The 26,887-nt window shown below is 38.6% G+C and overlaps 1 protein-coding gene across 9 annotated transcripts; it reads right to left on the minus strand.

Annotated features, from left to right (window-relative positions):
• Nucleotides 1-1,827: 1,827 nt before the first annotated feature.
• CCP110 (centriolar coiled-coil protein 110) lies at nt 1,828-26,192 on the minus strand. 9 transcript variants are annotated; one of them, XM_043560413.1, is made up of 16 exons: nt 25,982-26,192; nt 24,243-24,388; nt 22,085-22,240; nt 19,534-19,662; nt 15,024-16,668; nt 12,846-12,973; nt 12,205-12,376; nt 11,306-11,445; nt 10,939-11,055; nt 10,472-10,573; nt 10,170-10,286; nt 8,262-8,335; nt 7,458-7,520; nt 6,702-6,761; nt 6,123-6,208; nt 1,828-3,778 (listed from the first exon to the last, which is right to left on the minus strand). In XM_043560413.1, exons 3-16 carry the CDS (start codon nt 22,223-22,225, stop codon nt 3,726-3,728), a joined length of 3,027 nt encoding a protein of 1,008 aa, XP_043416348.1. In that variant the 5' UTR covers nt 22,226-22,240; nt 24,243-24,388; nt 25,982-26,192; the 3' UTR covers nt 1,828-3,725. The 9 variants fall into 9 exon arrangements, with proteins under 9 accessions (XP_043416348.1, XP_043416346.1, XP_043416347.1 ...); XM_043560411.1 differs by having other exon boundaries at nt 12,846-12,976; XM_043560412.1 differs by lacking the exon at nt 24,243-24,388 and having other exon boundaries at nt 12,846-12,976.
• Between the last annotated feature and the right edge of the window lie 695 nt (nt 26,193-26,887).

A 26,887-nucleotide genomic window follows, 5' to 3' on the forward strand; every position in this document is an offset into this window, starting at 1 on the left:
AGAACTTATGTTGTCGTGTTTTCTCGGGTTACTATGTATACACACACACACACACACACACACACACATACATACATACATATATACATACGTACGTATATATGTACACACATACGTACTCGGGTTACTATATATATAATATATATATATAATTTCCTAGCAACTACCACATACTGAACGCCTGCTGTGCCAGGCGCCCTGCGGGCATCTCACGTGCCCCTCACCGCAAACCTGAGGTCACTACCACGGCCACCTGTTCGGGAGCCACTGCAGGTGCACTGCTTGAAGCCAGGAAGTGCCCTTAGCGGGAGCGACTGCGGGTTAACCGACCTGATGGGAGGACGTGCTCAATCTCGAGGCGGCATCTCATCCCCCTTTTCTTTGCAAGAGCCTGGTCTGACAACACATAAACCACTTTCCCAGGAAACAACGGAATAATATACTCCGGGCGCTCTGACGGCACATGGAGTTTCGCACCCCGGGTCCTGGTGTCTTCACCTGGGAAATTAGTCTAGCACTCATTCTAGAACTAGTTCCAGACTCAGGTGTGGGGAGATTCTGAAATGCCTGGCACGCGGTCAGCACGCCCCTGGCTGGAGCTGAGCTTGCAGGCAGGCAAAGGAGCCCGTTGCGCCTTCAGAGCTTTTCTCTCCGGGGTAACCTGCCGTCGCCTGCGCGTGCGGACCGGCGCGGGCTCGCGTTAACACGCCCGCTGGGGGCCGGGGCCGGGGGCGGCCCGGCTGGTGCAGCGCCCACGGCGCCAGGTGCACCGCTGCACCGCGCGCTTCCGGAGCGGGCTGTTAGCACCCACGGGGGCCAAGAAGCAAACCACCTCAAGAAATTGAAGAATTGGGAGTCACAGGGAAACTGGGCCAATAAAGGAAGACAAGTGAAAAGGTAGTATTTTATTGTCCAGGATAATTTTGGTTAGACACGATTTTTGCCCTCAGAGCTGATGGAGAATGGGACTCCACTACCCCATAGTCCAGTTGGTTCGCTGTATTCAGCAATGCCCCAGGTTTGTTTCTAGGTTGGGTTTAAATGTTTACGTAAATTCCAGTTAACATACAGCGTGATATTAGTTTCAGGGGTACAGTGCAGTGATTCTCCCTTATTTTTAATGATTTTTATGACATTTACCTACGCCCGCTCCGGTTCCTCAGAGATAAAGCAATCCACCTCCCATTTGCTTGCGTGTAACTGTTACTTTTCATTGGGGTGATTGTTCATGGGCCGGTGGCCCCTGACAAAAAAGATCTTCCTCTCCCAAACGGGTCCTTGTTTTCAGCTCAGAATGAGTAAGAAGGATTCCCAGTCATACCCTCACGTCCACCTCTCCCCGCGCACGAAACGAACCAGAGTTCAAGGGTGGCCACAGGGAAAGGGAGGGGCTCTTTCCACCCCGCCTTGCGGACTGGGCGGTGTAGCCTCTCCTCTGGGAGTAAAAACGAGGAGCACGCGCTGCGCTCAGCGGGGACGAGGGCGCAGGAACAAGAGCCGGATCTCGAAGCTGTGCACCTGAGCGGCTTTGATGGGAGCGGCAAGCTGAGCACCCCTCCCCTTTGGCCCCGCGCAGGCGGCCGGCTCCTAAAAAGCCAAGCCCGTTAGCGCCCCGGTGACCTTTTCACCGCCTGCAAAGTACGGTTTGTGCAAAACTCGGATGCTGGACGAAGCACTGGTATAGGTTACACCCTAAATGGTGGGATATACCTTTCGTGGGGCTTTTAATGATTAAAAAAAAGATCATGTTACGGATTGTTTTGGCCAGATACTTTTCAGCATCCATCAACGGTCCTTCCATTGGTAAATAAAGAAGATCAAACTACATTTCTTTTAAGATGAAAAGTTTATTTTGCCTTCTGCCTAGAAGCAAAACTAGTGAAAATTAAAGTATAAAAATAAATACAATTTACATTAATGGGCATTCCACTCAAAGTAAAAGTAACAAAAATAATGTATATAAATTAAAAATCCATCAAAAGCACAAAACGATGTCTGGCACTTTTATGAGGAAAAGCTGTGAACATTAAAATATGTGTAAAACACACAGGCTTTTATCTTTAAAAAAAACAACACTCAAGTTTGTCAACCTTAATCTAAAGCTAGTTTTAACTTTCTCCAAAACAAACTATTTTTTTTTTTTAGCTAATTTGCATTAGTGCACACAAAATTTGGAAGTATCTGTCTTTCTGGAAAGACCCACAATAATATGAGTAAGCTGTATCCTGAGTTTTCAGAATGATAAAGCACAATTTATCATATTAAGATATTTTGCTATACTTTATAAAGAATATATCAGTAACTCAGACATTTTTGACCGCCTTCTGATTTCCTGGCTCACTCACTCAACAAATGATACATCTCAATAAAGAAAATCAAGTTTACACCCTGGGTAGATTATTACGGTCTACAGCTGGATGTAATAGCTAACTTTTAAATAGGGCCGAAAACTGGAGAAAACAATCTTTATCTCCACCTTCTTCAAAGGATATTAAGAATATATACAGTCTGCATTTTCAAAATACCAGTATCATTTTAAAATTCAAGTTAGAAAGAGTAAATGTACACAGTCCCGATTTTATGTGAGAAGCACAAAGCCCTTTTTGGAAATGGTATGATAAATTAACAGTGGCATTCACTTTCATAAAATCATGTTCCCTTGGTAACATTTTTTGGTTTATATTTTAAATGAATATGTCAGTGATGAAAACCTTAAACAACAGTGCCTCCTCAGTAATGCATAACTTCAGCTTGACAATATTCCTGTTCCATCTGCAAATCTGAACTTGTTATCATATAGCCCTTTAGTCTCTCCTAAATCAAGCAAGCTACAAAGAGCAGACCATGAAGAAAGACAAGACGCAGACCACCAAGAAAACAGAAGCGCATGCAGCGTTACTCTATTTTACAGAAATGGATGCACTGATTCACTCCTAGGTGCTACTACATTCCAGAAGATTGTGCTATCTCCCCTAATTTTTTACCCTCCATAGAAAGATTTTATGATTTAGGAGAAGTGTTTCCAAGAGTACTGGGGTAACATACATTAAACCTAACATATCTGCACAAGACAACTAGCTGTTAAGAGGAATGTACTTTGATCAAAGCAGTGGCCCCCAACCACTTCTATGGTAAAGTTGGGGTGGACCACAATCAGCAGGCGAGTGTTTTCTCCTATGTGGTTATCCCGTAAATCCAAGAATATGAAGACTGAGAGATTAACCAGTTTTTAAAGTTACATAAACCAGGAGAAAAACATCCTTCTGCAGTAATTTCCCCTCAAATACAACAGTATCTAACTTATCAAATTTAGCAATCAGTATGCAGAGATGAATGAAATTTATATTTGAGAACTTAATTTGTAATTTATCACACCTTTTTGACATTTTATAGAAATAAATCCAAATGCCCTTTAAGTTTACAAAAACATTCTCTGCAGACATCTGGCTACAGAAAACAAACTTAGGTTTGTACAGGTTAAGCAAAGAGATGGTCAATTACTAAATACTAATGTGCCTTCACCCAAACCTAAAATTAAGAGGAAAATGACGGTGTAGGGAAGGAATTAACCAGACTGATCAAGTTGCCCAGATAATTGCTCAGCCCTTTGATGTCACTTTGCCTGTGTAAACAGTCCAGGCTTAAATAAAAAGTCCTGGGCAGGGAAAACTGTATGCATGAAACCTCCCATCCACCCCTTGGTTATCCTAACGAATGTTGTCTTCTTAAATTGTCGCAACATTTGGCCGCTTTCTTTGGGTTTTTCCTGCATATGCTCCTAAAAATAGAGCAAAACTAATATTATTTCTCAATGTCAGTTTTTTTATAATACCGTTTAATGAGTGTTTACTATATAATGCCAAGCACTGAGCTAGGCAATGTACATTATTATATTTAATCCTTACATAACATAATCCCAAGGTAGAAACTTACTACTATTTTAAGAATACAGCCGAGACATGGGAGAGGAAGTCACTTGCCTAAGTAACAGATACTCTGAGAACCCAGTTACACCTGATTTGCTGTTTGACCCAATAACCACTGTGCCATACTGCTTCCGACTCTGCTTTAATTAGTGGTTTCTGAATTTCACTATAAACTCCTGAGTCAAGCACCAGACATCAAATGAGCCAAACAGGTCTTAAAACATACGATCAGTGATTGCAATTGAGTTTGTAAGAACTATAAACTTTAAGTGCTCTGCAGCAAGCTGTAAGCCCTTGGCATTCTACTCCAATCTTAGAGTATGAAAGTCTGTCATCACAAAAAAAACTAGCTTTCTATCAATTGCTTAATAAACATTCATTCTCCATGTGGATCAAACTAAAGCATAAGTTTCAAGTTTGTTTGTAACACAATCCAAGCCACTAAGAATCTAAGCAGGAAAGAAAAATCTTTTCAACTGCAACTATGGGTCCCTGGGTTGAGATTCATACTTAGAATCTTAATCAGTCATACCATAATTTTTCAATTTACATACAATGATAAAATCGTTAGTCTTTTTCAGTTGTCTAGGCACTCAGGTATAAATAAATCTTTAGAAAAATAGGAAAGAAATTTTGTACTTGTTTGGATACATAGTAATTGTACATGTTCATTTAAGAGTTAAGTTCATTTGTATTTATAATTATGTTGCAATGCAATTAAACCACAATAGTTCTAAACATCGAACTTGAGGACATGACTGACTGCACTACTCCGTTCCTAATGTGACTTCCTATTCATCCTTCATACTGTTGAGTATTACTTGGCTCTTTTTCTTACAAATTCACAAGGGACAAACAGTGGAGATGAAATGCATGAGACAAGAACATGGAGAGTAGTCACTGTGGCAATAAATAATATCACGCAAAACAGTACTAACTCCTCAATCAACTGCCAGCTGGCCAGAATTTATCACAATATGTGACTCTAATATGGGAAAAAATTGAAAATGTCTTGAAATCCCACATAACTTCACAAGCCGCAGATCTGGTGTTTGCTTGGACTTCTCCTAGTTACCTTTCAAACCAGGTGATTCTGACCACCTCTGGAGGAAGCAGAATCCTCAACTACATAACCCCCTTTAAAACACCTCCATTGACTGTCACTCACAGTGGCTTCCAAAAGATGACCTTTTACATTATCCTCTACAAGTGCAACATTATAAATTAAATTCACTACATACATGCAAAAAGTCAGCAATCATTTCAAAGCTATGTTCAGTATCTTGTTCCCTCTTTGAACTTATGTGAACAAATGGCAATAACAAAAAAAATTTCTTATGTTGTTCATTCCCTCCTAATTTGGAGGAAATCAGTTAGTAATAAAAGCTCTAAATATGCCTAGTTGTATATTAATGGGAAGATTAGAATTGATTAAATAACTCATTGCCTAGTAATTAATTGTATATTAATGGGAAGATTAAAATGATTAACTCATTGCCTAGTGATTAATTTTTGGTTTCTTTTAAATGTTTAGAAAGAAGTGTAGTTAAAGCAAAGCATTTTGAAAGTATGTTTAATGGATCACATAATTTTTGGTGAGCTTATCAAAGTATCTTAACAAAGACACCTACCAAATATTAAAACATTAGCTTAAAAGTTTGGCATGAGTTTCATATTAAATTTGTCTTCTTGCCACCATAAACAGAATTTAAAATCCACAAAATAACAGAAACAAAACTTACCCCCTCCCGCCTGGCATATTCACATGTGATCTTGTGGCCAGAGGGAGAAATTTTTCATCACTTTATGTGCAGATACAAATATTCCTGGGTGATACACTGCCCCAAAGCTCAACAAACATGCACAGATTTAGGCATCAGATTATTATACTTTACTCGTTTATAAAAAGGTTTTCTCAATTAGGCACATACAATTCTACAGATTTTTCAGATTAAAAAAATGTATAGCGTTTCCACGGGATTATTACAGAAGCCAAGATTGGACACACAGTTTTACCAAGGTCTCCTGACCGCCACAAAATACTAACACGGTGGTCATTAGCAGGAATGACTGTGAATATGCCCAAATTATGGTGGCAAGGAAAGACAAGACATTGCACTCGTATGGCCTGCATCGTGGGGCAGCTCGTGCACGTCCTTCTATTGAATGGGCTTGAAGAACTCATTTGCTACACACCTGAAACAGGCGCTCTGTTAGGCACTCTGCTCTGTGAAGACTTCTGTCTATTTTGCACAACCCCCTTCACTGATGTCTTAGGGGTTCTAATTGAATATAAAAGAATTAATAAGTCACTTGCATCAAGATCTAAATGTTCAACATTCAAAGAAAGCAACCATACTGCAACAGTTCAAAGTGCAAATATGCTTGGAAAGAACTTAAGTCTCACGAATGCGCACAGCAAGGAAGCTACGCTTTCCTTCATCGGGAGACTAGAACCAAGGCTTATACTTTGTTGGAAGGATCACTTTGGTGATGCTGAACTTACTATATGGATGCTTACAATACTTAATGAGCAAAATGGTATGAAATGAAAAGTAAAAGCATGCCAACATAAGATGGTAATTAAGATATAATACACAACAGTACACCAAAGGATTATCTTGGAGCACAAAACTTAAAAGATCTTCGCAATGCTATAAAACAAATCACTCTTGTAAAATAGATATCCTTTATGTAAAGATACTAAATTATTTTTCCCTCTCAAAGCTCATCTTGCTTTAGATGTTTTTAAATACCCAGGGGTGGCATTCTTACCCTTGTCTACTAAGTAGCCTATGAACTGGTGCATTCTGTCCTTGGTTTGGCTGAAGGACTCTGTTAACAAAGTAAGTAAAAAATTAATTCAGAAGAGACTGACATAAATTCAGTTATCCCCGCCCCCCCCCCCCCCCATTTTTTAAATAGGTGAAAGATGATTAACAGTGAGGTGACACTGGTCATCTATGCAGATATACCAATGTAATACCACGGAGCAAATCACAATGATTGAAGCATATTAATAGGGTACTTATATTTTTTTCACCAAGAGCCCAAATCTTAGGTTTTTGTCTGGATGTCTCAAGTGTTTAATTCTTGTGTGTTAGATAGTTTATTTATACGCTTCACAAAAACCAACTTTTCCTTTCAAACATCCAAGGGAAGTAACATCACTCTTGTAAAAGTAGAAAACAGGTCTGAAATATTAAGCTAGATTTCTAAGGTTTTTAAATAATTATCCTAAGTAAGTCCTAGACTGTGAGCTGAACTCAGGACATCGGGGGCTCAAATTTCTACCCAAGACAGCATGTCCTATAGAAAGGTCCTGAGACATGTGGTCTGTCATATAGCCAGCTACATGACCTAGTGTTAATATGGATCTTGGCCATTCTTCAGTCCTCCAATCAGCTGGGAGTGTTCTGCTGATGTCAAGTTAGAAATAACTCAACAAAGAGCAAGCTTGGCATTTACAAAGAAAATCTTTTTTTTAAATAAATAAATAGCTTCTCACAGAGATGAAGTAATTTTTCTCACCTTGTTTCAGAAAGATTTTGTTTAACCAGAAATTTCTTATTTGGCATTCCCATCTCAGCAGCTCTAACACAACATAAAAATAAGGACACACAATGTATTTAGAAAGGGAGAGAAAACCCTTACAGATGTGATACACGATGACAGAAACAAATCATTTACAAGTTTTGTACTACTCAGCTGTACTAAGCACACCAGAGACTACTTTCCAGAAAGAAGCAGCTTGCAATGATAGTCACTTTGCATTAGGTTTCCCTCCCGTGAAGTCTTTCACATATTAGAAAAAGACTACAGGGTTGCCTGGGTGGCTCAGTCAGTTGAGCATCCGACTTGGGCTCAGGTCACGATCTCACAATTTGTGAGTTCAAGACCCGCATCAGGCTCACTGCTGTCAGCATGGAGCCTGCTTGGGATCCTGCTTCAGATCCTCTGTCCCCTTCTCTCTCTGCCCCTCCTCTGCTGGCACTATCTCAAAAATAAATATTAAAAAAAAAAAAGAATATATCCAAAAGAAGTAAAATTGACAGTGAATATAAAGATTAACTATTTTTAAGGCTGAATGGCTATCGATTACACAAGTTGAACACTGTCAAATTTAGTAGTTTATATGTTTTACCTAAAGATTAAATCAGATTTTATCACCTGAGTAATAAAACTATTTATATAAAAAGAGATTTCTCAGCTCAGCTGTCAAAACGTGAACTGTTCTTTTTTCTAATTTGAATACACAAAGAGACCAATAGATGACTAAAATTAATTGGTTTGGCAATAACTGGATTAATGTGATGTGACAGGAAGTACACTTACTTCATGTACTTCTTCCTATCGAGAGACTTCTGTGTTGCAGCTGACAGGGCCACTCGTGGGCTTTTCATTCTGTCCTTTAAAATACAAAACAAAAAGCTTTAATGGTACCAGTAATACCACTAAAATAATGTAGGATGATCTCAAACTGCACAGAAAATCTTCTCTTACTAGCATTCTGAATTTTAGTCTGTCTTTAGAACTGAAACAGTCCAATTTGTTAATAATTACAATGATTTTTCCCAATGAAGTAATAAACTTGGCTTTTCTTTTGGCTACCACATGAAGACCAATGACTCAAACCACATTCCTCCAACACCCTGATATATTTCAAATAACTCTGGTTTCCAAAAAAGGCAAAATCTACATGATAGTTTCAAGGAAATTCAATGCGGAGCCAGTGATAGTTTTTTATAAGCCATCCAAACAACAGTCAAAGCTTCAACTCCAAAATCCAATCACAAAACAATATGCAATTCTTTTAAATCTGTCATCAGAGTTGCATGTTGCTGGTAATCCTGGGGATTGTCTGTGCTTAAGAATTGCAGGGAAGCTGCTGAAGTCAAAATAGGGAATGAGGGGCACCTGGGTGGCTCAGTCAGTTAGGTTAAGTGTCAGACTCTGGATTTTGGCTCAGGTCACGATATCATGGTTCGTGGAATTGAGGCCTGCGTAGGGCTCTGCACTGACAGCCCAGAGCCTGCTTGGGATTCTCTCTCTCTCCTTCTCTCTCTGCCCCTCCCCACTCTTTCTCTCAAAATAAACTTAAAAAAAAGAGAGAGAATGAGATTTAGTATCAATTACCCCAAACCCAGAAGAACCTCATTGTGAAATAAGAAATATATTGGTCTCTGCCCCTACTTCCTGCTAATATTTGATCTTTGACACCTGTTCCTAACACAGAGCTCCCAAAACCCTTGCAAATCTGAGAGTGAAAGAGTAGAAACATTTTTTTTTAAATAAGTTTACTTATTTATTTTGGGAGAGAAAGAGGAGAAAGAAAGAGTCCCAAGGAGGCTACACTCTGTCAGTGCAGAGCCCAATGCAGGGCTCAACCCCATGAACCTTGAGATCAAGGCCAGAGCTGAAATCAACAGTCAGACAGTCAGTTAACTGACTGAGCCACCCAGGTGCCCTGGTAGAAGCATCTTTTGTTCTAATATTTGGCTTTTTACCTCAGTTCCTGACACACAGCTCCAATCCCTTGTCATTTTCTGGGTGACAGGAGCGTCTTTTGTTCTAATCGAACAACTTTTTGGGGGGCCCCCAGGTGCAGACTATTCATCAGAAAGACCAAGCCTGAGTAGAAGCTTGGAACATTCAGCCTTAGCTTCTTATCTTGCAGAGACAAGAGAAGGGCTGGAGATTGAGTTAATCATTGATCATGCCTGTATGAGAAAGCCTCCATAAAAACACCTAAAATATGGCGTTCAGAGAGCTTCCAGGCAGTGAACACATCCATGTGCCAGGAAGATGTCCTCTATGCAGACAGAAGCTCATGCCCTCAAGACCCTTCCAGTCCTTGCCCTATCTATCTCTTCATCTGGTGGTTCATCTATATCCTTAATTATGTCCTTTATTATATAATAAACCAGTAAATTCCCTGAGTATTGTAGGCCACTCTAGAAAATTATCAAACCCAAAGACAGGGTTGTGGGAACCCTGTTTTAAAGCTGGTCGGTCAGAAGTATAAGTGACAACCTGAGACTTTGGATGGGGGAATCTTAACTGCCTCCTTACCTTGTAGTATCTGACTCTTAACTCCAAGTAGAAAGAATCAGAATTGAATTGTAGGACACCCTGCTGGAGTGGGGGAAAACCTCACACATTTGGTATCAGAAGTGTCTTGCGAGCATAGAAGAAATAGAGTTTTTCTTTTTCACTCATTCATTAAAAAATCAGATAACATACCATTTGCCTGAGCATTTTCTCTTTGCGAACTTCTCGGTCATGATGGAGAATAGACATTCTCTCAGCTGCATCCATTACAAAGAATATGTCATGAATACCATACAGGGCAGCTCGCAACTAGGTTCAAAAGAAGAAAATATTGTGCCCATTTAAAAAGATGAGATTAGAATTTAGTAATATTCTATGCACTTTCACTTAGAGAAAAAGGTTAAAGTTTTAATGGAAACCTATTTTCAGTGGTGAAATGAAGGGAGAGATATAAATGTCCATTCCCTAAAAGCCTACAGGATGTGGGCATTTACCTGAGCTAACACTCTTTCCTGAAGAGAAGCATCTTGTGCTGAGACAACTCCTCTCTTTAATGGTGCCTCTGACTGAAAGCTTCTTATGAATTCCATAGTGTCCTGGAAGAAGAAATGCTCCTTCAAAAACCACTCTTCTAGAAAGATTGATGATCACTGGAATTTTCTTTTGATTTTTTCTCAGCCAATTCAAAATCAGTGAGAACATAAAACTATTACTTATCAGAAGGCAAACAGCACTCTCTAAAGCAAGACAAAAATACCCAAACTACTTCATTTAAATATTTAAAAAAATTATCAGACTGAGATTAATCAGATTTCTGTAACTGCCTCTATTGCAGTGACTAAAAAAATGTTGGAACTGCCTAAGTTCTGAACGAATTGGTCAACTCCAGCTAGTGACTAGCTATCACTGAACTGGGAGACTGAGACAGAAGTGAAATACAAACAATGGACAAGCTTCTTACTTTTACGGTTTGGCGAAGTTGTTTTAGCTTATCTGTCTGCATAAGCCTACGAGTTAGAAATCCTTTTGCCACTGCAGTTACTTTGTTAAATTTTGTTTGTACTTCTGGACTGAAAACCTGGAAGAAATAAGACAGATACAATTATTTGAGGATCTGAGCATTATACTCAAGATGTTTTCCCAATCTATTACAATAAGCTAAATTCTTCTACATATGTGTGCTCTGTGTAGTTTCATCTCTGACAAAAGCTAAGCTATTTGATGTATGGCAAAAATATCTGTCCCCATTTGTACAACCTAAGATAATGTACCTCTTTAAAAAATATAGCTAGACAGACGGATACACAAATATCATGAAGTATGCCCACCTGAGACCATTTAGTTTTGGCCCTTCCAAAAGCCCTTGTTACTGAGAGTTTGGTGAAGCCACTAGTTGATGATCCCCAGAGGTAGAAGGGTGCTTCATTTGCAGAACCAAAGCTATGCTGTAGGGCAGAGTTCGTGAAACCTGGAAAAATAAATATACATAGAGTATTATACTTGATATTATATAATCAGAATATGCAGAATGTCCAAATAAACACTTATGACTCACTAAGAAGAACAACCGCCTCTGAAACTAATCCATGTGCAGACTTAAAATATTTATGGACTTTAAGCTTATGCACCAGATGGAGCTTCTCAACACAAACAGCATCTCTGGATAATTGAAGATGTGAAGATATGCTCTTGCTGGGTCTGAAGAATTAGATGTAATTCAAGATCACTCAGGAGATGGCAAACTGTTTTCAGTTAAAGCACATCACCTGCTGCATGAATAAACAAAGCCTGGGCTCTGAGTCAAATTTCCTAGTATTTTCCTCACTGAGGTGGCTTTTCTCATGAACACCTGCTCACTAGTCTTTGATCTGCCATCATTTCATTTTTCACTAGTTACTGGTAAATAAAATTACTTGAAGAGCTACAGTTTGGGGGCACCTGGGTGCCTCAGTCAGTTAAGTGTCTGACTTTGGCTCAAGTCACGATTTCATGGTTCAGGAGTTTGAGCCCCACATCAGGCTCTCTGCTGTCAGCACAAAGCTGGCTTCAGCTACTCTGTCTCCTCTGTCTGCCCCTCCCCTGCTTGCATATGCATGCATTCTCTCTCTCGCAAAAATGAACATTAAAAAAAAAAAAAGAACAGAGCTATAGCCTTAAGGTGTGCCAAATAAAATACCTTGCTGTGGGATAACTTTCCCAAATGGAAGAGAATTCTAAAAACATTTACCAGAACTATTTGAATTTGAAGTATGGAGTGAGTCCACTTGAGACAGCATTGTTTCCAGCAAACCAGAGTCACTCACTTTTCTCCATTCTAAGTCCACTGCACTGTGAATGCCCAATTCAGAGGCTTCAGCTGCCTTCTTTTCTTTTAACATTTTCTCCTGTTCTTCTATTTCCTGTAGATTAACCATGTATTATAACCTGCTATATCTTTTAATTATATCCCAAAATACCACCATTTTAGGTTTAGCTAAAAGTAATGGGGTATTATCAGCAAATGATTAATTTCAAGTTTTCCTACCTCACGTGAAATCTTAAAACAAGTATTCTTCCCCTTCAATACACTCATGCAGAATGCATATTTCAGCATCTATGTAAAAAATACCTTTGAAAAATATTAAACGTTTTGAGTCAAGGAATCGGAAGTCTCCTTTTGATAAATTATGCATTTATTTTTAGATAAGCTAAATATCAAACCTCACAATTCGGCAATATCCATGTATCAAAATCAATCACCCCCTTAGATTAAGATATACAGGGGGAAAAACTACAAGTATCCTATACATAACGTGTGACCAAAACTCACACATATCCTGGGCTAACTTCCACTTACCAGCCCCATGTCCTTACATTTTAATTCCTCACCTTTTGCAATCTTTCCTGTTCCCTTTCCTGCTCAGCTATGAGTAGTGATAACTGCTGGGCATGCTGTTCTTCTAGTCTCTTCCGCATTTCTTCAAAAGCTAACATCTTGCTTTTTAATATCTCCTCGCCTTCTGAAAAGAAACACATACCCTCAAATTTAGAAAATTTACTAATATCTGATACACAATTTAAATTATGCTTCTGACCAAAGAGCATTCCGACATCTGACATGACACAATCAAGGCACAGCCAGGTCCCCACTGTGAACCACATCCTCTGCCCCTCCCCTCACTGCATGCTACCAAATAAAGGCCTGTGTGTCACCACCATCCACGCTCAACAGATCGCATCACGATCTGAACTGATGGAGCCAAGACCATGTGTTCAGTCTGGATTCTCCTCACTCAAATTAACCTCAAGATGTGATTCTCATCTGTTTATTCTTCTGACTCTTGTTCTTCCCCAGGATCTCTGGTATTGTGGCTTGTAGTTTTGTTTTGGTTTGGTTTTTTAAATAAATGTTCCTTTGATAGTGCAAAGCTTCTCAGCTTCAGGTTCCAAAACACATCGGAAATTAAAATTACATATATCAGAATTACTAACTAAAAAATGTATTAAATCATTACAACTATACAACTTACTGAATAGAAAGGGGTAAGCCACTCTGAAATGTTGAAATACCAAGTATTACACAGACATAGCACATATTCATGGATCCATCACGATTCAACAAAATTCAAAGAATTATTCTTTCCGAATATACAGTCAATGATTGTCACTGAAGATAAGCATACTGTCTATCTTCTATGGTACCCCCATAATTTGTTCCTAAATACATTGTATTCATTTACAACAGTTTGCATTTGTTCATGTGCAATTTTTCATAGGCAAAAGGGACTAGAAAAGCAGGGCTAGAATTACAACTTTTAGCAAAAAAGGAAAAAGCTCCTTAGCCCAACCACACAACCAATAGTGAGAGATCATTCAGCTCTACCTTAAGAATTTCATAAATGAGCACTGTCCAGGGGCTCATCTGACAGCAAGCCGGCTACCTCCATGACTGGCCTCACCCCTATTAAAGCACTGCCAGAACTGCACCATGGTTGGCTTTGTGGGTGTCTGCTACTCATGGGGACAGCCTCCAGCCATGCTGTACTGTCTGTCTGGATTATCCAGGTTGGCTCCCCAGATATCGACTGACGTTTATTTATTAAAGTTCTTATAAAGTTACACAGGCCTTAAAACCCTATTTGTCCTATAAACCCTGTCATAGTGTGCAACTTTACAGAATGTGAAGGTTTTTTTAGGAAGATATTTATCACATTAGAACTGAAATGTTTATGTCCAAGAACTTCATTTACTTGACTCAGATCTTCCGTATCAGTAATGAAGAATGATGAACCATGACAACAAAATAAGGATTAATGAAGAAGGCATGTTTTAACAAGTTGCTGTTAATATAACACTAGATGAGGAAGAAATTTGAAATATTTTTTATCAATAAAGATGCCATTCTTGAAACGCTACTCACAGGGACTTGTGATTTTTCTCTAATAATTTGATGTTCAGGTGTTCCCTGAAGGACCAATTACATGAGGAGCTCATTACAAATGAAAGGACTGATGAAAATATTAGAAACCACAGTCCAAAAAGAAAATATCATAGTAATACACTAGATTAAAACCGTGAGTGATGTTTCATGCAAGAACTTTTTCCTCCAGTCATTAACAATACTCTCTGTGATACAAAGTGAACTGTGAAAGATTCACATTTTAAATAAGAAAATCCTTGAAGAGGGGTGCCTGCGTGGCTCAGTCCATTAAGCTTCTGACTCTTAATTTCAGCTCAGGTCATGATCTCAGTCATGGGATCGAGCCCTGTGTCAGCCAGAGCTGGGTATGGAGGCTGCTTAAGATTCTCTCTCCCTCCTCTGACCCTCCCCTGCTTGTGTGCTTGCTTGCTCTCTCTCTCTCTCTCTCAAAAAAAGAAAATCCTTTAAGAAAGCCTATCAAATGGCAATAAACTATAGCTAATGATATGTTATCTGACAAGAGAAATGAAATTAAATATCCTGATGAACAAATGAAGACAATTATTGTTTTTCAAAATGTCAATTAAAAGTATTAAATACAGGGGCCATCTGCTGGGAGGGTATCAAACACTTCAGAGTTTCCTTACCTTTGGAACTACTTTCTAACATTTTATTCTTGTTGATGTAGACAGATCCCTTAGGGTATCTTTTTTCTGGCAAATGTTGCCTTTCCTGTTCAGTTATTCCGGTTGTTAAGACAAAAGGGCAGTTTTCTTTTTGCAAACTATCAATATCTAAATCAAGTCTCCGTTTAACTTTCTCAAAACTGTTATCCAAAAATTGTTCATTTCCACAGGACACTGTAGGGGTGTCCATCTGCTGTCTGGTATTCTGGTTTTGCATCAGTAAAGGAGATGGGTTTTTTACATCATAAGACTTATTCAGTTCCATCTGTAAATTGCAGGAGTTTTTCTCTAACACATTGGCTGACTTGAGTGCATTCATGGGTCCAAAGTTTTGACTCACTACACACTGACCGGTGGCATACGGCTCATGCGATCTTGGCATCGCAGTACATGTACTATCCATTTTGTGTGGTCCTCTCCCATCACATGGTAAGTGACCTTCCATGACATCAAGTCCATGAATAACCTTATTTTCTAGGTGATTTCCTGAAGACTGACATACCTGATTTGATTTACCTAAAACCACTTCCTGTATGGCTTCAGATGTATTTTTGGTGACATAAACCTTGCTTGAACAAACTCCTAAATCAACTGGTAACTTTGGCACAGTTTCAGGTATTTGTGTTTTTTCCTCAGTATCTTGAACAACTAAGTCTATCGTCTGTTCTTTTCCTTTAGGACTTAACTCACAGGCGTTTATTGGGTTATTTATAAGTATATGACATGCTGATGATGGTCTAGAATGCCTTCGATGCATTTTAGGACTCAGGCTTGGCTCTGGAGTAGGTAATTTGGCATATGAACCAGTAAGACTTTTGATAACATTATTTTCGGTAACAAAAGTGGGAATGACTTTAAAATCAGAATCAGGATCTAAAATAGTGTGATGGCCAGTTCGTACAGGTATGTCCACTTTAGAAAAGCTACCTAAAACTGATGTATTCATGCTGCTTGCTTGAGCGGAAGCACCTTGGAGAAGAACATTTGATTTATTAAGGCTTGGTTTGTCAGGAATAACTGAACCACAGTGTTTGCCAGTCAACTGTGCCTTTTCCTTTCCATAGTCAGTCACTTTACCAGCATCATTCTCTTTATCTGAATGACTCTCGTTAACACTCCTCTTTGCACTACTTCTCAGACTGCGTCTAGACTGTTCTCTTTCTATATATTCCTTTGACTTTTTCATCAGGTTCTGAAGACTCATTATGTAGGGATCTGGAGTAACTTCCGAAAGTGATGGATCCGGTTCTTCATGTGTTGGCAAGAGACCATCAGATGTAAGAGTCTCCTGTGGAGTTGCTGAGGGGGTTTTTACAGAAGCTTCGTTTTCCGCAGGGCTAATATCTGAAATATCACACTGCTTCAGAGAATTAAATTCTTCTGAGTCCCTAGCTAAGTCTATCCCATTGAATTTAAATCGGTCCTCATTATTCAGTGGCAAAATTCCAGTTATCTTTTCAGACTTTCCTAAAGTAGAGTGTTCAGTAGGGCTTGGCAAGATATTTGGAAACATAGCAGGGACATTCAGGTTTCTCTCTTCTGAATTAGAGTAAACCGTTTCAGTCTCCCATGGATCAAAATCACTAGCATTAGGTGCTTTTCTAACCTGAAAAAGGAAATTTAAAAATTAATATTCCCTTACTACACAAAAAAAGCCTTTGTTTTCTAAAATAAAATTGAAATAGAAAATTAAGAGTTCTAATATTTGAAAACACAAACAAACAAAAACTGAGATAACCTTTTTCTATTGTGTCCTATATCACAGGGAGCACAAATTACTATAAAAAATATCCATTGGTCATTCTGGCCTGTTTATTTAAAGATTAAAAGAAAAAAAAGGAGATTATCTAATCTGATACAATATGTATGTATGTATGTGTATGGGTATACACGTATATTCATATATCCATGTGCAATTTAATCTTGGAATAGAAGGAGTCTCATTAACTTTCTTTTGGCTTACATGTTATTAATGTCACCAGCTGTTCCTCCTATGAAAGCTGTCATCGAAGCATACCAAGGTATGAGTTAAAATAGCAAATAAATTTCTTACATAGATGACTCCTTCTTTAACAAAGACTAACATATTTTGTAGTAACTAAAACTAAACATTGTAACTAAAATCCTTCTATATGATGAGGCAAATTTGTAGTAAATGAAAGCTCAGCCATGTGGCTTAAGTTACTTAGAAATAAAATTTTCAATTTAAAATCCAAATCATTAAAGCAAACTTCAATTTGATTAACCGATGGCCATTTTTAAACAGCAACCTGTTAATGAGTTTTGCAACAAGCAAAAGTAAAAAAAATTCTGAATTAAGGGGCACCTGGGTGGCTCAGTCAGTCAAGTGTCCAACTTGAGCTCAGGTCATGATCTTGCAGTTTGTGAGTTCAAGCCCCACATCGGGCTCTCTGGTGTCAGATGGTAGCCTTGCTTTGGATCCTCTACCTTCCCCCGCCCCTCCCCTGCTCACATGTACTCTCTCTCTCTCTCAAAAATAAATAAACATTTAAAATTTTTTTCCAGGGGCACCTGGGTGGCTCAGTTGGTTAAGTGTCTGACTTCAGCTCAGGTCATGATCTCATGGTTTGTGGGTTTGAGCCCCAGGTTGGGCTCTGTGCTGACAGAGCCTGCAGCCTGTTTCAGATTCTGTCTCTGGCTCTCGCTGCCCCTCCCCCACTTGTGCTCTGTCTCCAAAATAAATAAACATTAAAAAAAAAAAAATCCAAATTAAGAGAACAATTGATACACAAGAGATCCAACAGAAAAAATTAAAATTACACTTTCTATCTAAATCATTTGACTTTGCAAAAGAATAAAAAGTGAACTAGGGGGTGCCCGACTCTGGATTTCAGTTCAGGTCATGATCTCACAATTTGTGAGTTTGAACCCTGCATCAGGTTCTGCACTGAAAGTGCAAAGCCTGCTTGGGATTCTCTATCTCTGTCCCTCTCTCTCTATCCCTTCCCCATGCACACAGCTCACCAACCCCCCAAAATAAATAAATAAACGTTTAAAAAAAGAATAAAAAGTGAACTAGGATGGTTTTTAAAGATTATACAAGTATATGTTAAGCTGACAGAAATTATCATATTATCAATACAGACTCCAGAATCCTGAATATTAAAAGATTTTTAGGGGTGCCTGGGTAGCTCAGTCGGTTAAGCGTCCGACTTCGGCTCAGGTCATGATCTCATGGTCTGTGAGTTCGAGCCCTGCATCAGGCTCTGTGCTGACACCTCAGAGCCTGGAGGCTGCTTCGGATTCTGTGTTTCCCTCTCTCTCTCTGACTCTCCCCCGTTTATGCTCTGTCTCTCTCTGTCTCAAAAATAAATAAACATTAAAAAAAAAATTTTTTTTAAAGATTTTTAGGTCGTTGTGTATGTGTTTTTTCCCTAGACCATATGGCACTCCTGTTTTACCTTACAAATCCCAAGACATATAATGGTTTCCAGGTACTAATGCAATAAACAGTACAACAAAGTATACTTAGTCACAACCTCAGGATCAAAATAAAACAAAAGTGATACATACTCACCAAACCCAGGAACATACTCATAGGTTTAAGTAAAATAAAATGTTTTCTTAAAATACCTCACGTTTCACATTTGTGTATACAGCAACTATGATTTTGTACACTACTAAAATGAGCCTTAAACTTAATATGGACAGTAATTATAATCTGCAAATTAAATTACTACCCACGGAGAAATGAAGGTAGCAGTTGGTGGGAAATAGTCTCAGGTTCATTATACATGTGTCATCTAGTATGAATTATACAGACTGCAAACCCTTAAGATTATGAAGAAAATTTTAAATGTAGCCTGCAGAACAGTGCTATGTATGGTAGACATAATTTGTTCAACATAATTCATTTGGGTTTTTTTTAGTATGATCCAGACCTTAAATTGTTTATACAAATTTAAATTCAGCTAAATAAAAATAATTGCAAACAGCATGAATGTATTGTTTAAATGGTTTCTATTTGGATCTAAGATGAATGTAGACAATTCTACTTATCTAATCTAAATTGCATTTGTGTATTTAAGAGGGTAATTTTCACCAAAAAAAATTGGGGGCAGTTATTTACTTTAGCAGAGAATGAGAATAAGGTCATTGAGTCAATAGTCTGATTAGTTCAGAGGTAAACCACAATGGTCGATTCTATCATTTTGTCACTGAGAATTCCATGTTTTTAGAGTCATAAGACACAGACAATAAGCAATTATATTCAGGGTAGGGCTCCATTGTCTAAGTACCCTCTGATTCAAGTACTAGGCATCACTAACAAGCAAGTGAGTGTTCTTTGGAGTAGCTGAAATGGAATATTACAAACTACAAAGCTTCTCAAACATTATAGTAAAATATATTGGTAACTAACTAGTAAGTGCAAACATATTTCTGAAAAATTATCATCAATGCTTACCTCATGATTTCTTAATTATAATTTTTAAAAGCCTACATTACACACCTGAACATTTTCAAGAATCTCCTGGACACGAGCCAGTAAATCTTTCTTCTTATTTACATGCTTTCTTGTTTCTACATCAAGTGCTTTCTGCTTTTCTTGTTGCATTTCCTTCCTTCTCTCAATGGTAAGCTGCAAAACATCATAAATATATAATTATTTCTCATAAATATGAAAATATCATAAAATCAGAAGGCTTTGAATCAGAATGATTAAAACATGGAACAGATAAAACCACAGGGAAAGATATCTGAGCAGTAGTGAGGGGTAATGAGGAGGATGGGGCATGGGAGATCTTTCTGTGGGTACAAGAATGTTCTGTGTAGGTGTGAGTTATACAGATGTACGCCATATATGAAAACTCATGGAACTCATGAAAACTCATGGAACTCAAGTTCTAATGAACTTGAGATCTGTGCATTCTACTGCATGTAAATTATTCTCGACTGAATAAAAAAGTTAAAAAGAAAGAAAAAAACCTGTTCACTTACCCAATGCTCTAAAATGAGAAATAAAATAAGCCCTTTTGGGGGCTCCTGGGTAACTCAGTTAAGGGTCTGACTCTTGATTTTGGCTCAGGTCACGATCTCACAATTCATGAGATCGAGCCCCAGGTTGGGCTCTGTGATGACAGTGCAGAGCCTGCTTGGGATTCTCTCTCTCTCTCTCCTCTCTCTCACTCTCTCAAAATAAATAAATCAACTTAAAAAAAAAAAAAAAAAACCACAATAAGCAAATGGTATTTTTGAACTCTGACTGGACCCAGATTAGGAAAAAAAATAGTATAACAGACATTTTGAACACAAATGGAGAAATCTAAATATGAACAAAATATTAGATGCTATTAAAATTATTACTAATCTTCTTAGGATGTGATGATGGCATTGGGGATTTTATGTAGGAGAATATCTTATTTTTAGAATATTTATACCAAAACATTTAAGAGAAAATTGTTATACGGCTTCAATTTTCAAATGGCTCCGCAAAAAAAAAAAAAAAAAAAAAAAGCATGTATGTATATATACACATCTACATATATATAAAATCACAAACACCATAAAGCAAAGATGGCAAAAGTGTTAAAAATTATTAAATCTAGATGGTATACATGTGAGGAGTCACTGCACTACCCTTTCTATTTTTCTGTATGTTTGAAAATGTCATTACAAAAAGTTGGCAGAAAATATTGATCTTTTACCTCCTGTTATATAAAAAAATTTTTTTCATGCAATTTCTTTCAATTATATTAATTTTCTGGTTTGAAATAAAGTCACACACATTTTAAAAACATTCAATCAGTATGAAAGAGTTTACAATGAAAAGTGTGTCTTCCTTCTCATCCTGTATTCCTTTATCATTCCTAAGAAAAAGAATCTCATATAAAAACCCAAATAGTTAACATATATTGAACCTCCTGTTATATAACATATATTGAGTACCTCCTATGATCCAAGTAGTGTTCTAAGCATTTTACATGTATTAGATCATTTAATTCTCCAAAGAGTCCTATTAAAGTAGACACTATTTTTATTCTCATTTCAAAAATAAAGAAAATGCGGGTGGCCTGAGTGGTTCAGTCACTTAAGAATCTGACTCTTGATTCAGGCTCAGGTCATGATCTCATGGTTCAAGTCCTATATGGGGCTCCGCACTAACATTGCAGAGCGTGCTTGGGATTATCCCTCTCTTCTGCTCTCTCTGCCTCCCATGCTCATGCTCTCTCTTTCAAAATAACTAAATAAACAGGGAAGGGGAGGGCAGAGAGGGAGGGAGAGAGGGAAGGAGAGAGGGGGAGAGAGACAAAGAGAAAGAGAGCAAGGGAGCGAGAGAAAGAGAGAGAGGGAGAAAGAAAGAAAAAAGAAAAGAAGTACAAGAAAAGAAAATGGACCTGCAAGTTCACACAGCAGGTAGGTGGCAGAGCAGTGATTTAAACCAAGGACAGCAGGCTCCAGAGCCAGGCTTGTAAGCACTATTCTACCCTGCTCCAGAGAGCACGATGTGTGCAGTGATTTACAATAGACTGTGGAGATCCTTCCATGCCTGCACATGTAGGTCTATTGTACTCATTTCAATGGCATGTATGAGATTTCTATAAAATGGGCCACAGTCTTTAAACTAGTCCACTACTGGACATTTACGTTGTTTGTTAATCTTTTGATATTTCAAACAATGCTACCATAACCTGTATGTATTTCTTCGGGCACAAAGAGCAGTATAAGTGTAAGATATTCCCAAAAATGGAATTGCTAAATCAAAGGTTACATATACTTTCAAATTCTGATAAACACTACCAAAATGATCTCCAAAAAATAAAATCAGCTGATTCTCTCAGAAAAAATGTAGGATAAGTGCTTTTTCCCCACAACCTAAGGAACGGTAGGTCTTAGCAGATTTTTGCCAATCTAGTAGATGAAAAAACGCTAACTCTTTTATATTTAATTATGAATACGAAGCATTTTTTCAATGTTTATAACCCTTTTTTTGCTTTTCTGTAAACTTACCTTAGTGACTCAGTATAGAAAAAAAGATTATTTAAAAATCATAGAATGTTTACCAGTGGAGAAAGCACAGCCACTCCATGGAAGCGGATAAGTGAGATGCTTTCAGATGGGACAGGTAGAAAGCTCTCCGTGGACAGTGATGCCTGCTGGACTCTGGCGAGACTATTCTCACAGAACTTCTCATACTCCTCCATCTTCCCACAATTACACTGTCAGAGAGAAAAATGTCACTTGCAATGTGCTGAGAAAAACAGATCTTCATGATTTGGCAAATTTTATAGAGCACTTAAATATTTCTAGCATTCACAATTCCTAGAACTGGCCCCCAGAATTTTTTTTTTTCACTGATGAACAGCGAATTCTTAAGTAGAGGTAAGCACCTCAAGATCCTACCCAGTGAAGCCTTGCTTCCTATATTAAATATTCCCAAACATATGTATATAAATCAATCTTTAAATATGATTTGTTTAGAAAAGTGCTAAGAACTCACCAGGGAAAAATTCTTAAAAGGAACAAAAGTTCTACACCACTTTACTCACTTCAGATTATAAACTAGAATATTGTATTTTCCTCAGCAGGACTTATCTACACAAGAAAAACTAAATCATACAAAGGTAAAAATGCCAAAAGAAAAAAAAAGACAAAAAGGCTATTTACATAAAAGAGGATATTTACCTTTTAAAATTCTTCTGTTATCATGAAGTTCAAAGTCTATTAGTACTTTCACATCTTGAAAATATATCTGGTCTCCACAGTCACCAGACAAATCAGTCACAGGTGGAAACCAGAGTATCTACTGGCTCTCTTAATAATACTATCTTATTGTTGAAAATTCTAAGCACCACCAAACTACTTAAAACAATCAGCCCAGTAATTTCACAACTTCTGGAAAAGTGTGATGATGGCTATGAAAATGCAAGGTAAACAGGAAGGATTAGCCACCATGTTCATTCATTTAGCTAATGTTAAATATTTGATTGCCTGTTTCCACAGCTTTATGTCTGGCATCGTTTCCTTTAAATAAGAGAAAATGAAAAGAGAGACATCAGACTCATAACCAGCAAGGGTATGAACTGTGAAAACAGAAAAATACAATAATGTTCCCTTAGGTGTTCACTTTAAAACAATTAACCAAAAAAGGTGGGGGGTGGAAAATTTAATTGACGATATGGGATACGCAGCAATGAAATAAGATAGAATATGATACTGTCTTAAGCATTAAGGTACTTAAAAATGTAGTACACTAAAATGTCAGGGACACATTATAGCATAATTAGAAATGAAGAAAAAGCATATTATGATTTGATTATGAAAAATAAGATATATTGCTAATTTTGACCAACTGGTAGTCTTCTTATTAATAAAACTTCTTCCTACCATCCCATCAATTCTAATTATTTCTATATTCAACTTATGAAAAGTATGAGTTTAATTTCAAAGAAAATTATACTGGAGTGTGAATGAGATTATTTTTCAAGCTTTTATTCATAAAACAAGCAAAAGTAAAAAAAACAAAACAAACAACAACAACAAAAAAAACCACAACACCTTTCTGCATGACATACCAAGGCCTCATTTTTTAGTCTGGATTTCAACCCTCATTATGTTATCTTAACAACCAAAATATGCAGAAGTTAAAATGTAAGAGAAATTCAAACAACTCCATTTCTACTAAAATACTTAAAAATATTTTTTAACACAACCCACGCATTCAGCATTATAGGGCATGTAAACAGATGACTATACAATTATAAGAAATATTTATTTTCTATGTATACACAAGCAAAGTATGAAATTCTATTTTAAAGTTCTGGGGAATGTAAAGAATGAATAAAATGTTTTTGTGGCAAGTTTTATTTTTCTTTCAACAACCTCATACAGATATGCCAATTGCTTTGGAAAGTTAAATTCAAATCTCTTAAACAGCACACGTTTGTCATGCATATTGCAGATGTACCGTGTTAGATTTTTTATTACAGCATAACTAGGGCATATGATAGGGCTTTTAATACCCAAATACAAGTGCTAAATATGGTTGATTATGGAAATTACCAAATGATCCTAAAGCATGAAAGAATTTTCCTATCCTTCAGCCTCAATGTGAATTTCCCTGACCTCAAAGAGGCCATCCCTGATTATCCCATCTAAATTAATCCTGCGTTTACTCACTATCACATTACCCTGCTATTTCCCAATTTTCATAGCACTTACCACTATCTGAAATTATCTTGTTTATCTCCTTGGGTTTTGTCTGTCTTCCTCCACCAAAATGTAAGCTCCATAAGCACAGGTACCTTTTCAGTCTTGCTCACCACTGAATCCCCATTACATAGAACAGTGTCAGCACACAGTAGGCACTTGATAAAAGTAATGAATAAATGAATTAGGGTAATTGGTTCAAACAATAATGCAAACCAGGAGAGAAGAAAAAAAGGAGAGAGTGGACTAGATAAAAAAGAAGCTAGCGAGGAAGAATGGAATTTAAAGACTGGTAGTTTCATGGATGATCCTATTCTCCAAAGAAACTGGTACCTCTCAACTGCAAAGGCAATCATTTCAAAAATGAGCATTGTATCCTATATGATTAGCAAGAAGGCACTTCATTTCTCACACAATTACCTGTCAGCAAAGTTTTTTTTTTTGAACAGAGCCTTGACTACAATGCCACTCCAACCACAAATCTACCGACCCACAGTTTACCAGCAGGCATTACCAGTCCACTTGAATTAACAATTTTCAGCTGCATCAAGTTCAGACAGGCCTTGTCTTCTCCATTTACACCATGACCCTTCTCCAAATGAGTCTCTTTGCAAACCCCATAGACGGGTGCTCCTCACCAGTGTTCTACCAGAAATGTCACTAAAGGGGATAGTGCAAGTAACAGAACAGATCTTGCTGTGTTTTCGGATGCTAGCTGCTCGTTTACCCCCTAGTCCTCCCAAAGACAAACTTTTTGTATAGGCAATAAAGAGGAAAGTTTCTTATTCGGGGACATATTAGCTGTGTGTTCTTGGCAATTTTCTTACCATCTCTATGCCTCAATTTCCTCATCTGTAACGCAGGGATAATCAGAGTATCTGTCTCAATAATTCAATGAACTAAAACGTGTGTGGCAATTAGCATAATGCAGGACACGCTGAAAGGACCAGTATAGGGGACTGCTTTTATTATTAAGAGGATGGATGATTATTATGATTTTTGTCACTAGGTTATGAATATCGGGAGGGTAGCGACGGTGCTTTGTTCCTCGTAGGATCCAAATGTAACTTTAAAACACAGAAAGGGGGACAACACCGTCCTCATTTCGTTGTTTCCAGACCCCTGTCCATCAAATCAATCTCTGGGAGCCTGTCACTTGCCTAAACTGGGGGTAGGGAACCGGGATTATAACGCTGCAGAATAGGAATCACCTAGCAGTATCAGGGGCAATCAAGAGAATTTGCTTTATTAGCCTCAAGCTTATTCCCCGGGGTCGCAAAGGCAGAGTAAACAGCACTCCTAGGGCCTTTGGTTGTGGTAACCGGCTTTCAGAATGTCCAGTGCACACCCTGAGGACGCTCCCTCGCCAGTATCTTGGGAGAGAAAAACGGTCCAGTTTTATCAACGTGAGGCGATTACGGCTCTGTCTCGAGTTTATTTGCTAGGGACCCTCTGCCTTGCCCCCAGCGCCCCACGCCCACCTCCCCCAGCTCCTTTGATGGGGCTCCATCCCGAGGGCCCAGGCAGCACCAGCATCCGAGCATCACCTCCGCGCCGAGTGTCGCTGGTCCCCGGGCACCTGTCTCCTCACACTCGGCGCTTTTCTAGAGACTCGAAGCTCAGGGGTCCACCACCTGCATGCAGGTTCGGCACAGAGTTCACCCTCAGCTCTCAGGGCGCCAATTCCGCCTCCCCCAGTGACCTAAAAGCCGGGACCCGCTGAGGATCTAGTTCCCTCCTTAAGCACACACCTGATCTCCCACGGCCTCGTCAGCTTTTTTTTTCCCCCTCGCCACGGGCCTTGTCAGGAAGCAAACGGCTCAATTGGTACTGACAGAGCGCAGCTCGGTCCGCCGCCGCCTTCTCCTTCTCCTCCCCGCCATATTACTGGTCTCAGACGGCAACGCGGGATCCTGGCAACCGCCACTGCCGCCGCCACCGCCCGGACTCCACCTCTTTGGGCCGGCACTTCCGGGGGCTGCTTCCGGGGCCGTTGGAATGGTTGGGCCTGCAAAAAACTACAATCCCCAAAGTGCATTGCGCTCCGCGGTACGCGCCCTGCCCTAGTGATGGAAGGCGTAGTACTTGCAGGCGGCGCAGTGCACGCTGGGAAACGTAGTCTTCACTGCAAGCTAGGGCCTGTAAAATTTTAATGTATTACTGTAAGAACGCCCCTCAGGTCTGAACCCCCTGAAGTGTTCCTTGTAATTGCTACTTTTTACTTATCTGTAAAGAGATAACCTCTTTATTTGTGATCGTTGGAAAACATACAACACTTACCAAAAATTTTTTCCCCGTAAATAAAAAATTGCTGAATCCCAGATATCAACTCTAAGCCTCAAGACATCCCTACACTTTTGCAAATCAGTGGGAAAACACGTCCAAGAACAAAAAGTAACAGGTTCAAGATGGCCCAAAAAGCCCTGAATGTTTTACCAAAATCTTCTATCTAAACATATTACCAGCTTTCCCCAAAATATGAGGTAGTTAGTTGCCCCTTTCCATTTCCTAACTCTGTTTTACCTTCTGTCTTTCTTGCTGAAAATTCTTCCCGTGCCTATTTTTGCACATGTAAAATGAGTTTTAAGAGTGCCTATCACACACACACACACACACACACACACACACACACACCGCCTATCACAAGGGTAGTTGTG

Source organism: Prionailurus bengalensis, chromosome E3, assembly GCF_016509475.1.
Source record: "Prionailurus bengalensis isolate Pbe53 chromosome E3, Fcat_Pben_1.1_paternal_pri, whole genome shotgun sequence".
Taxonomy (NCBI): domain Eukaryota; kingdom Metazoa; phylum Chordata; class Mammalia; order Carnivora; family Felidae; genus Prionailurus; species Prionailurus bengalensis.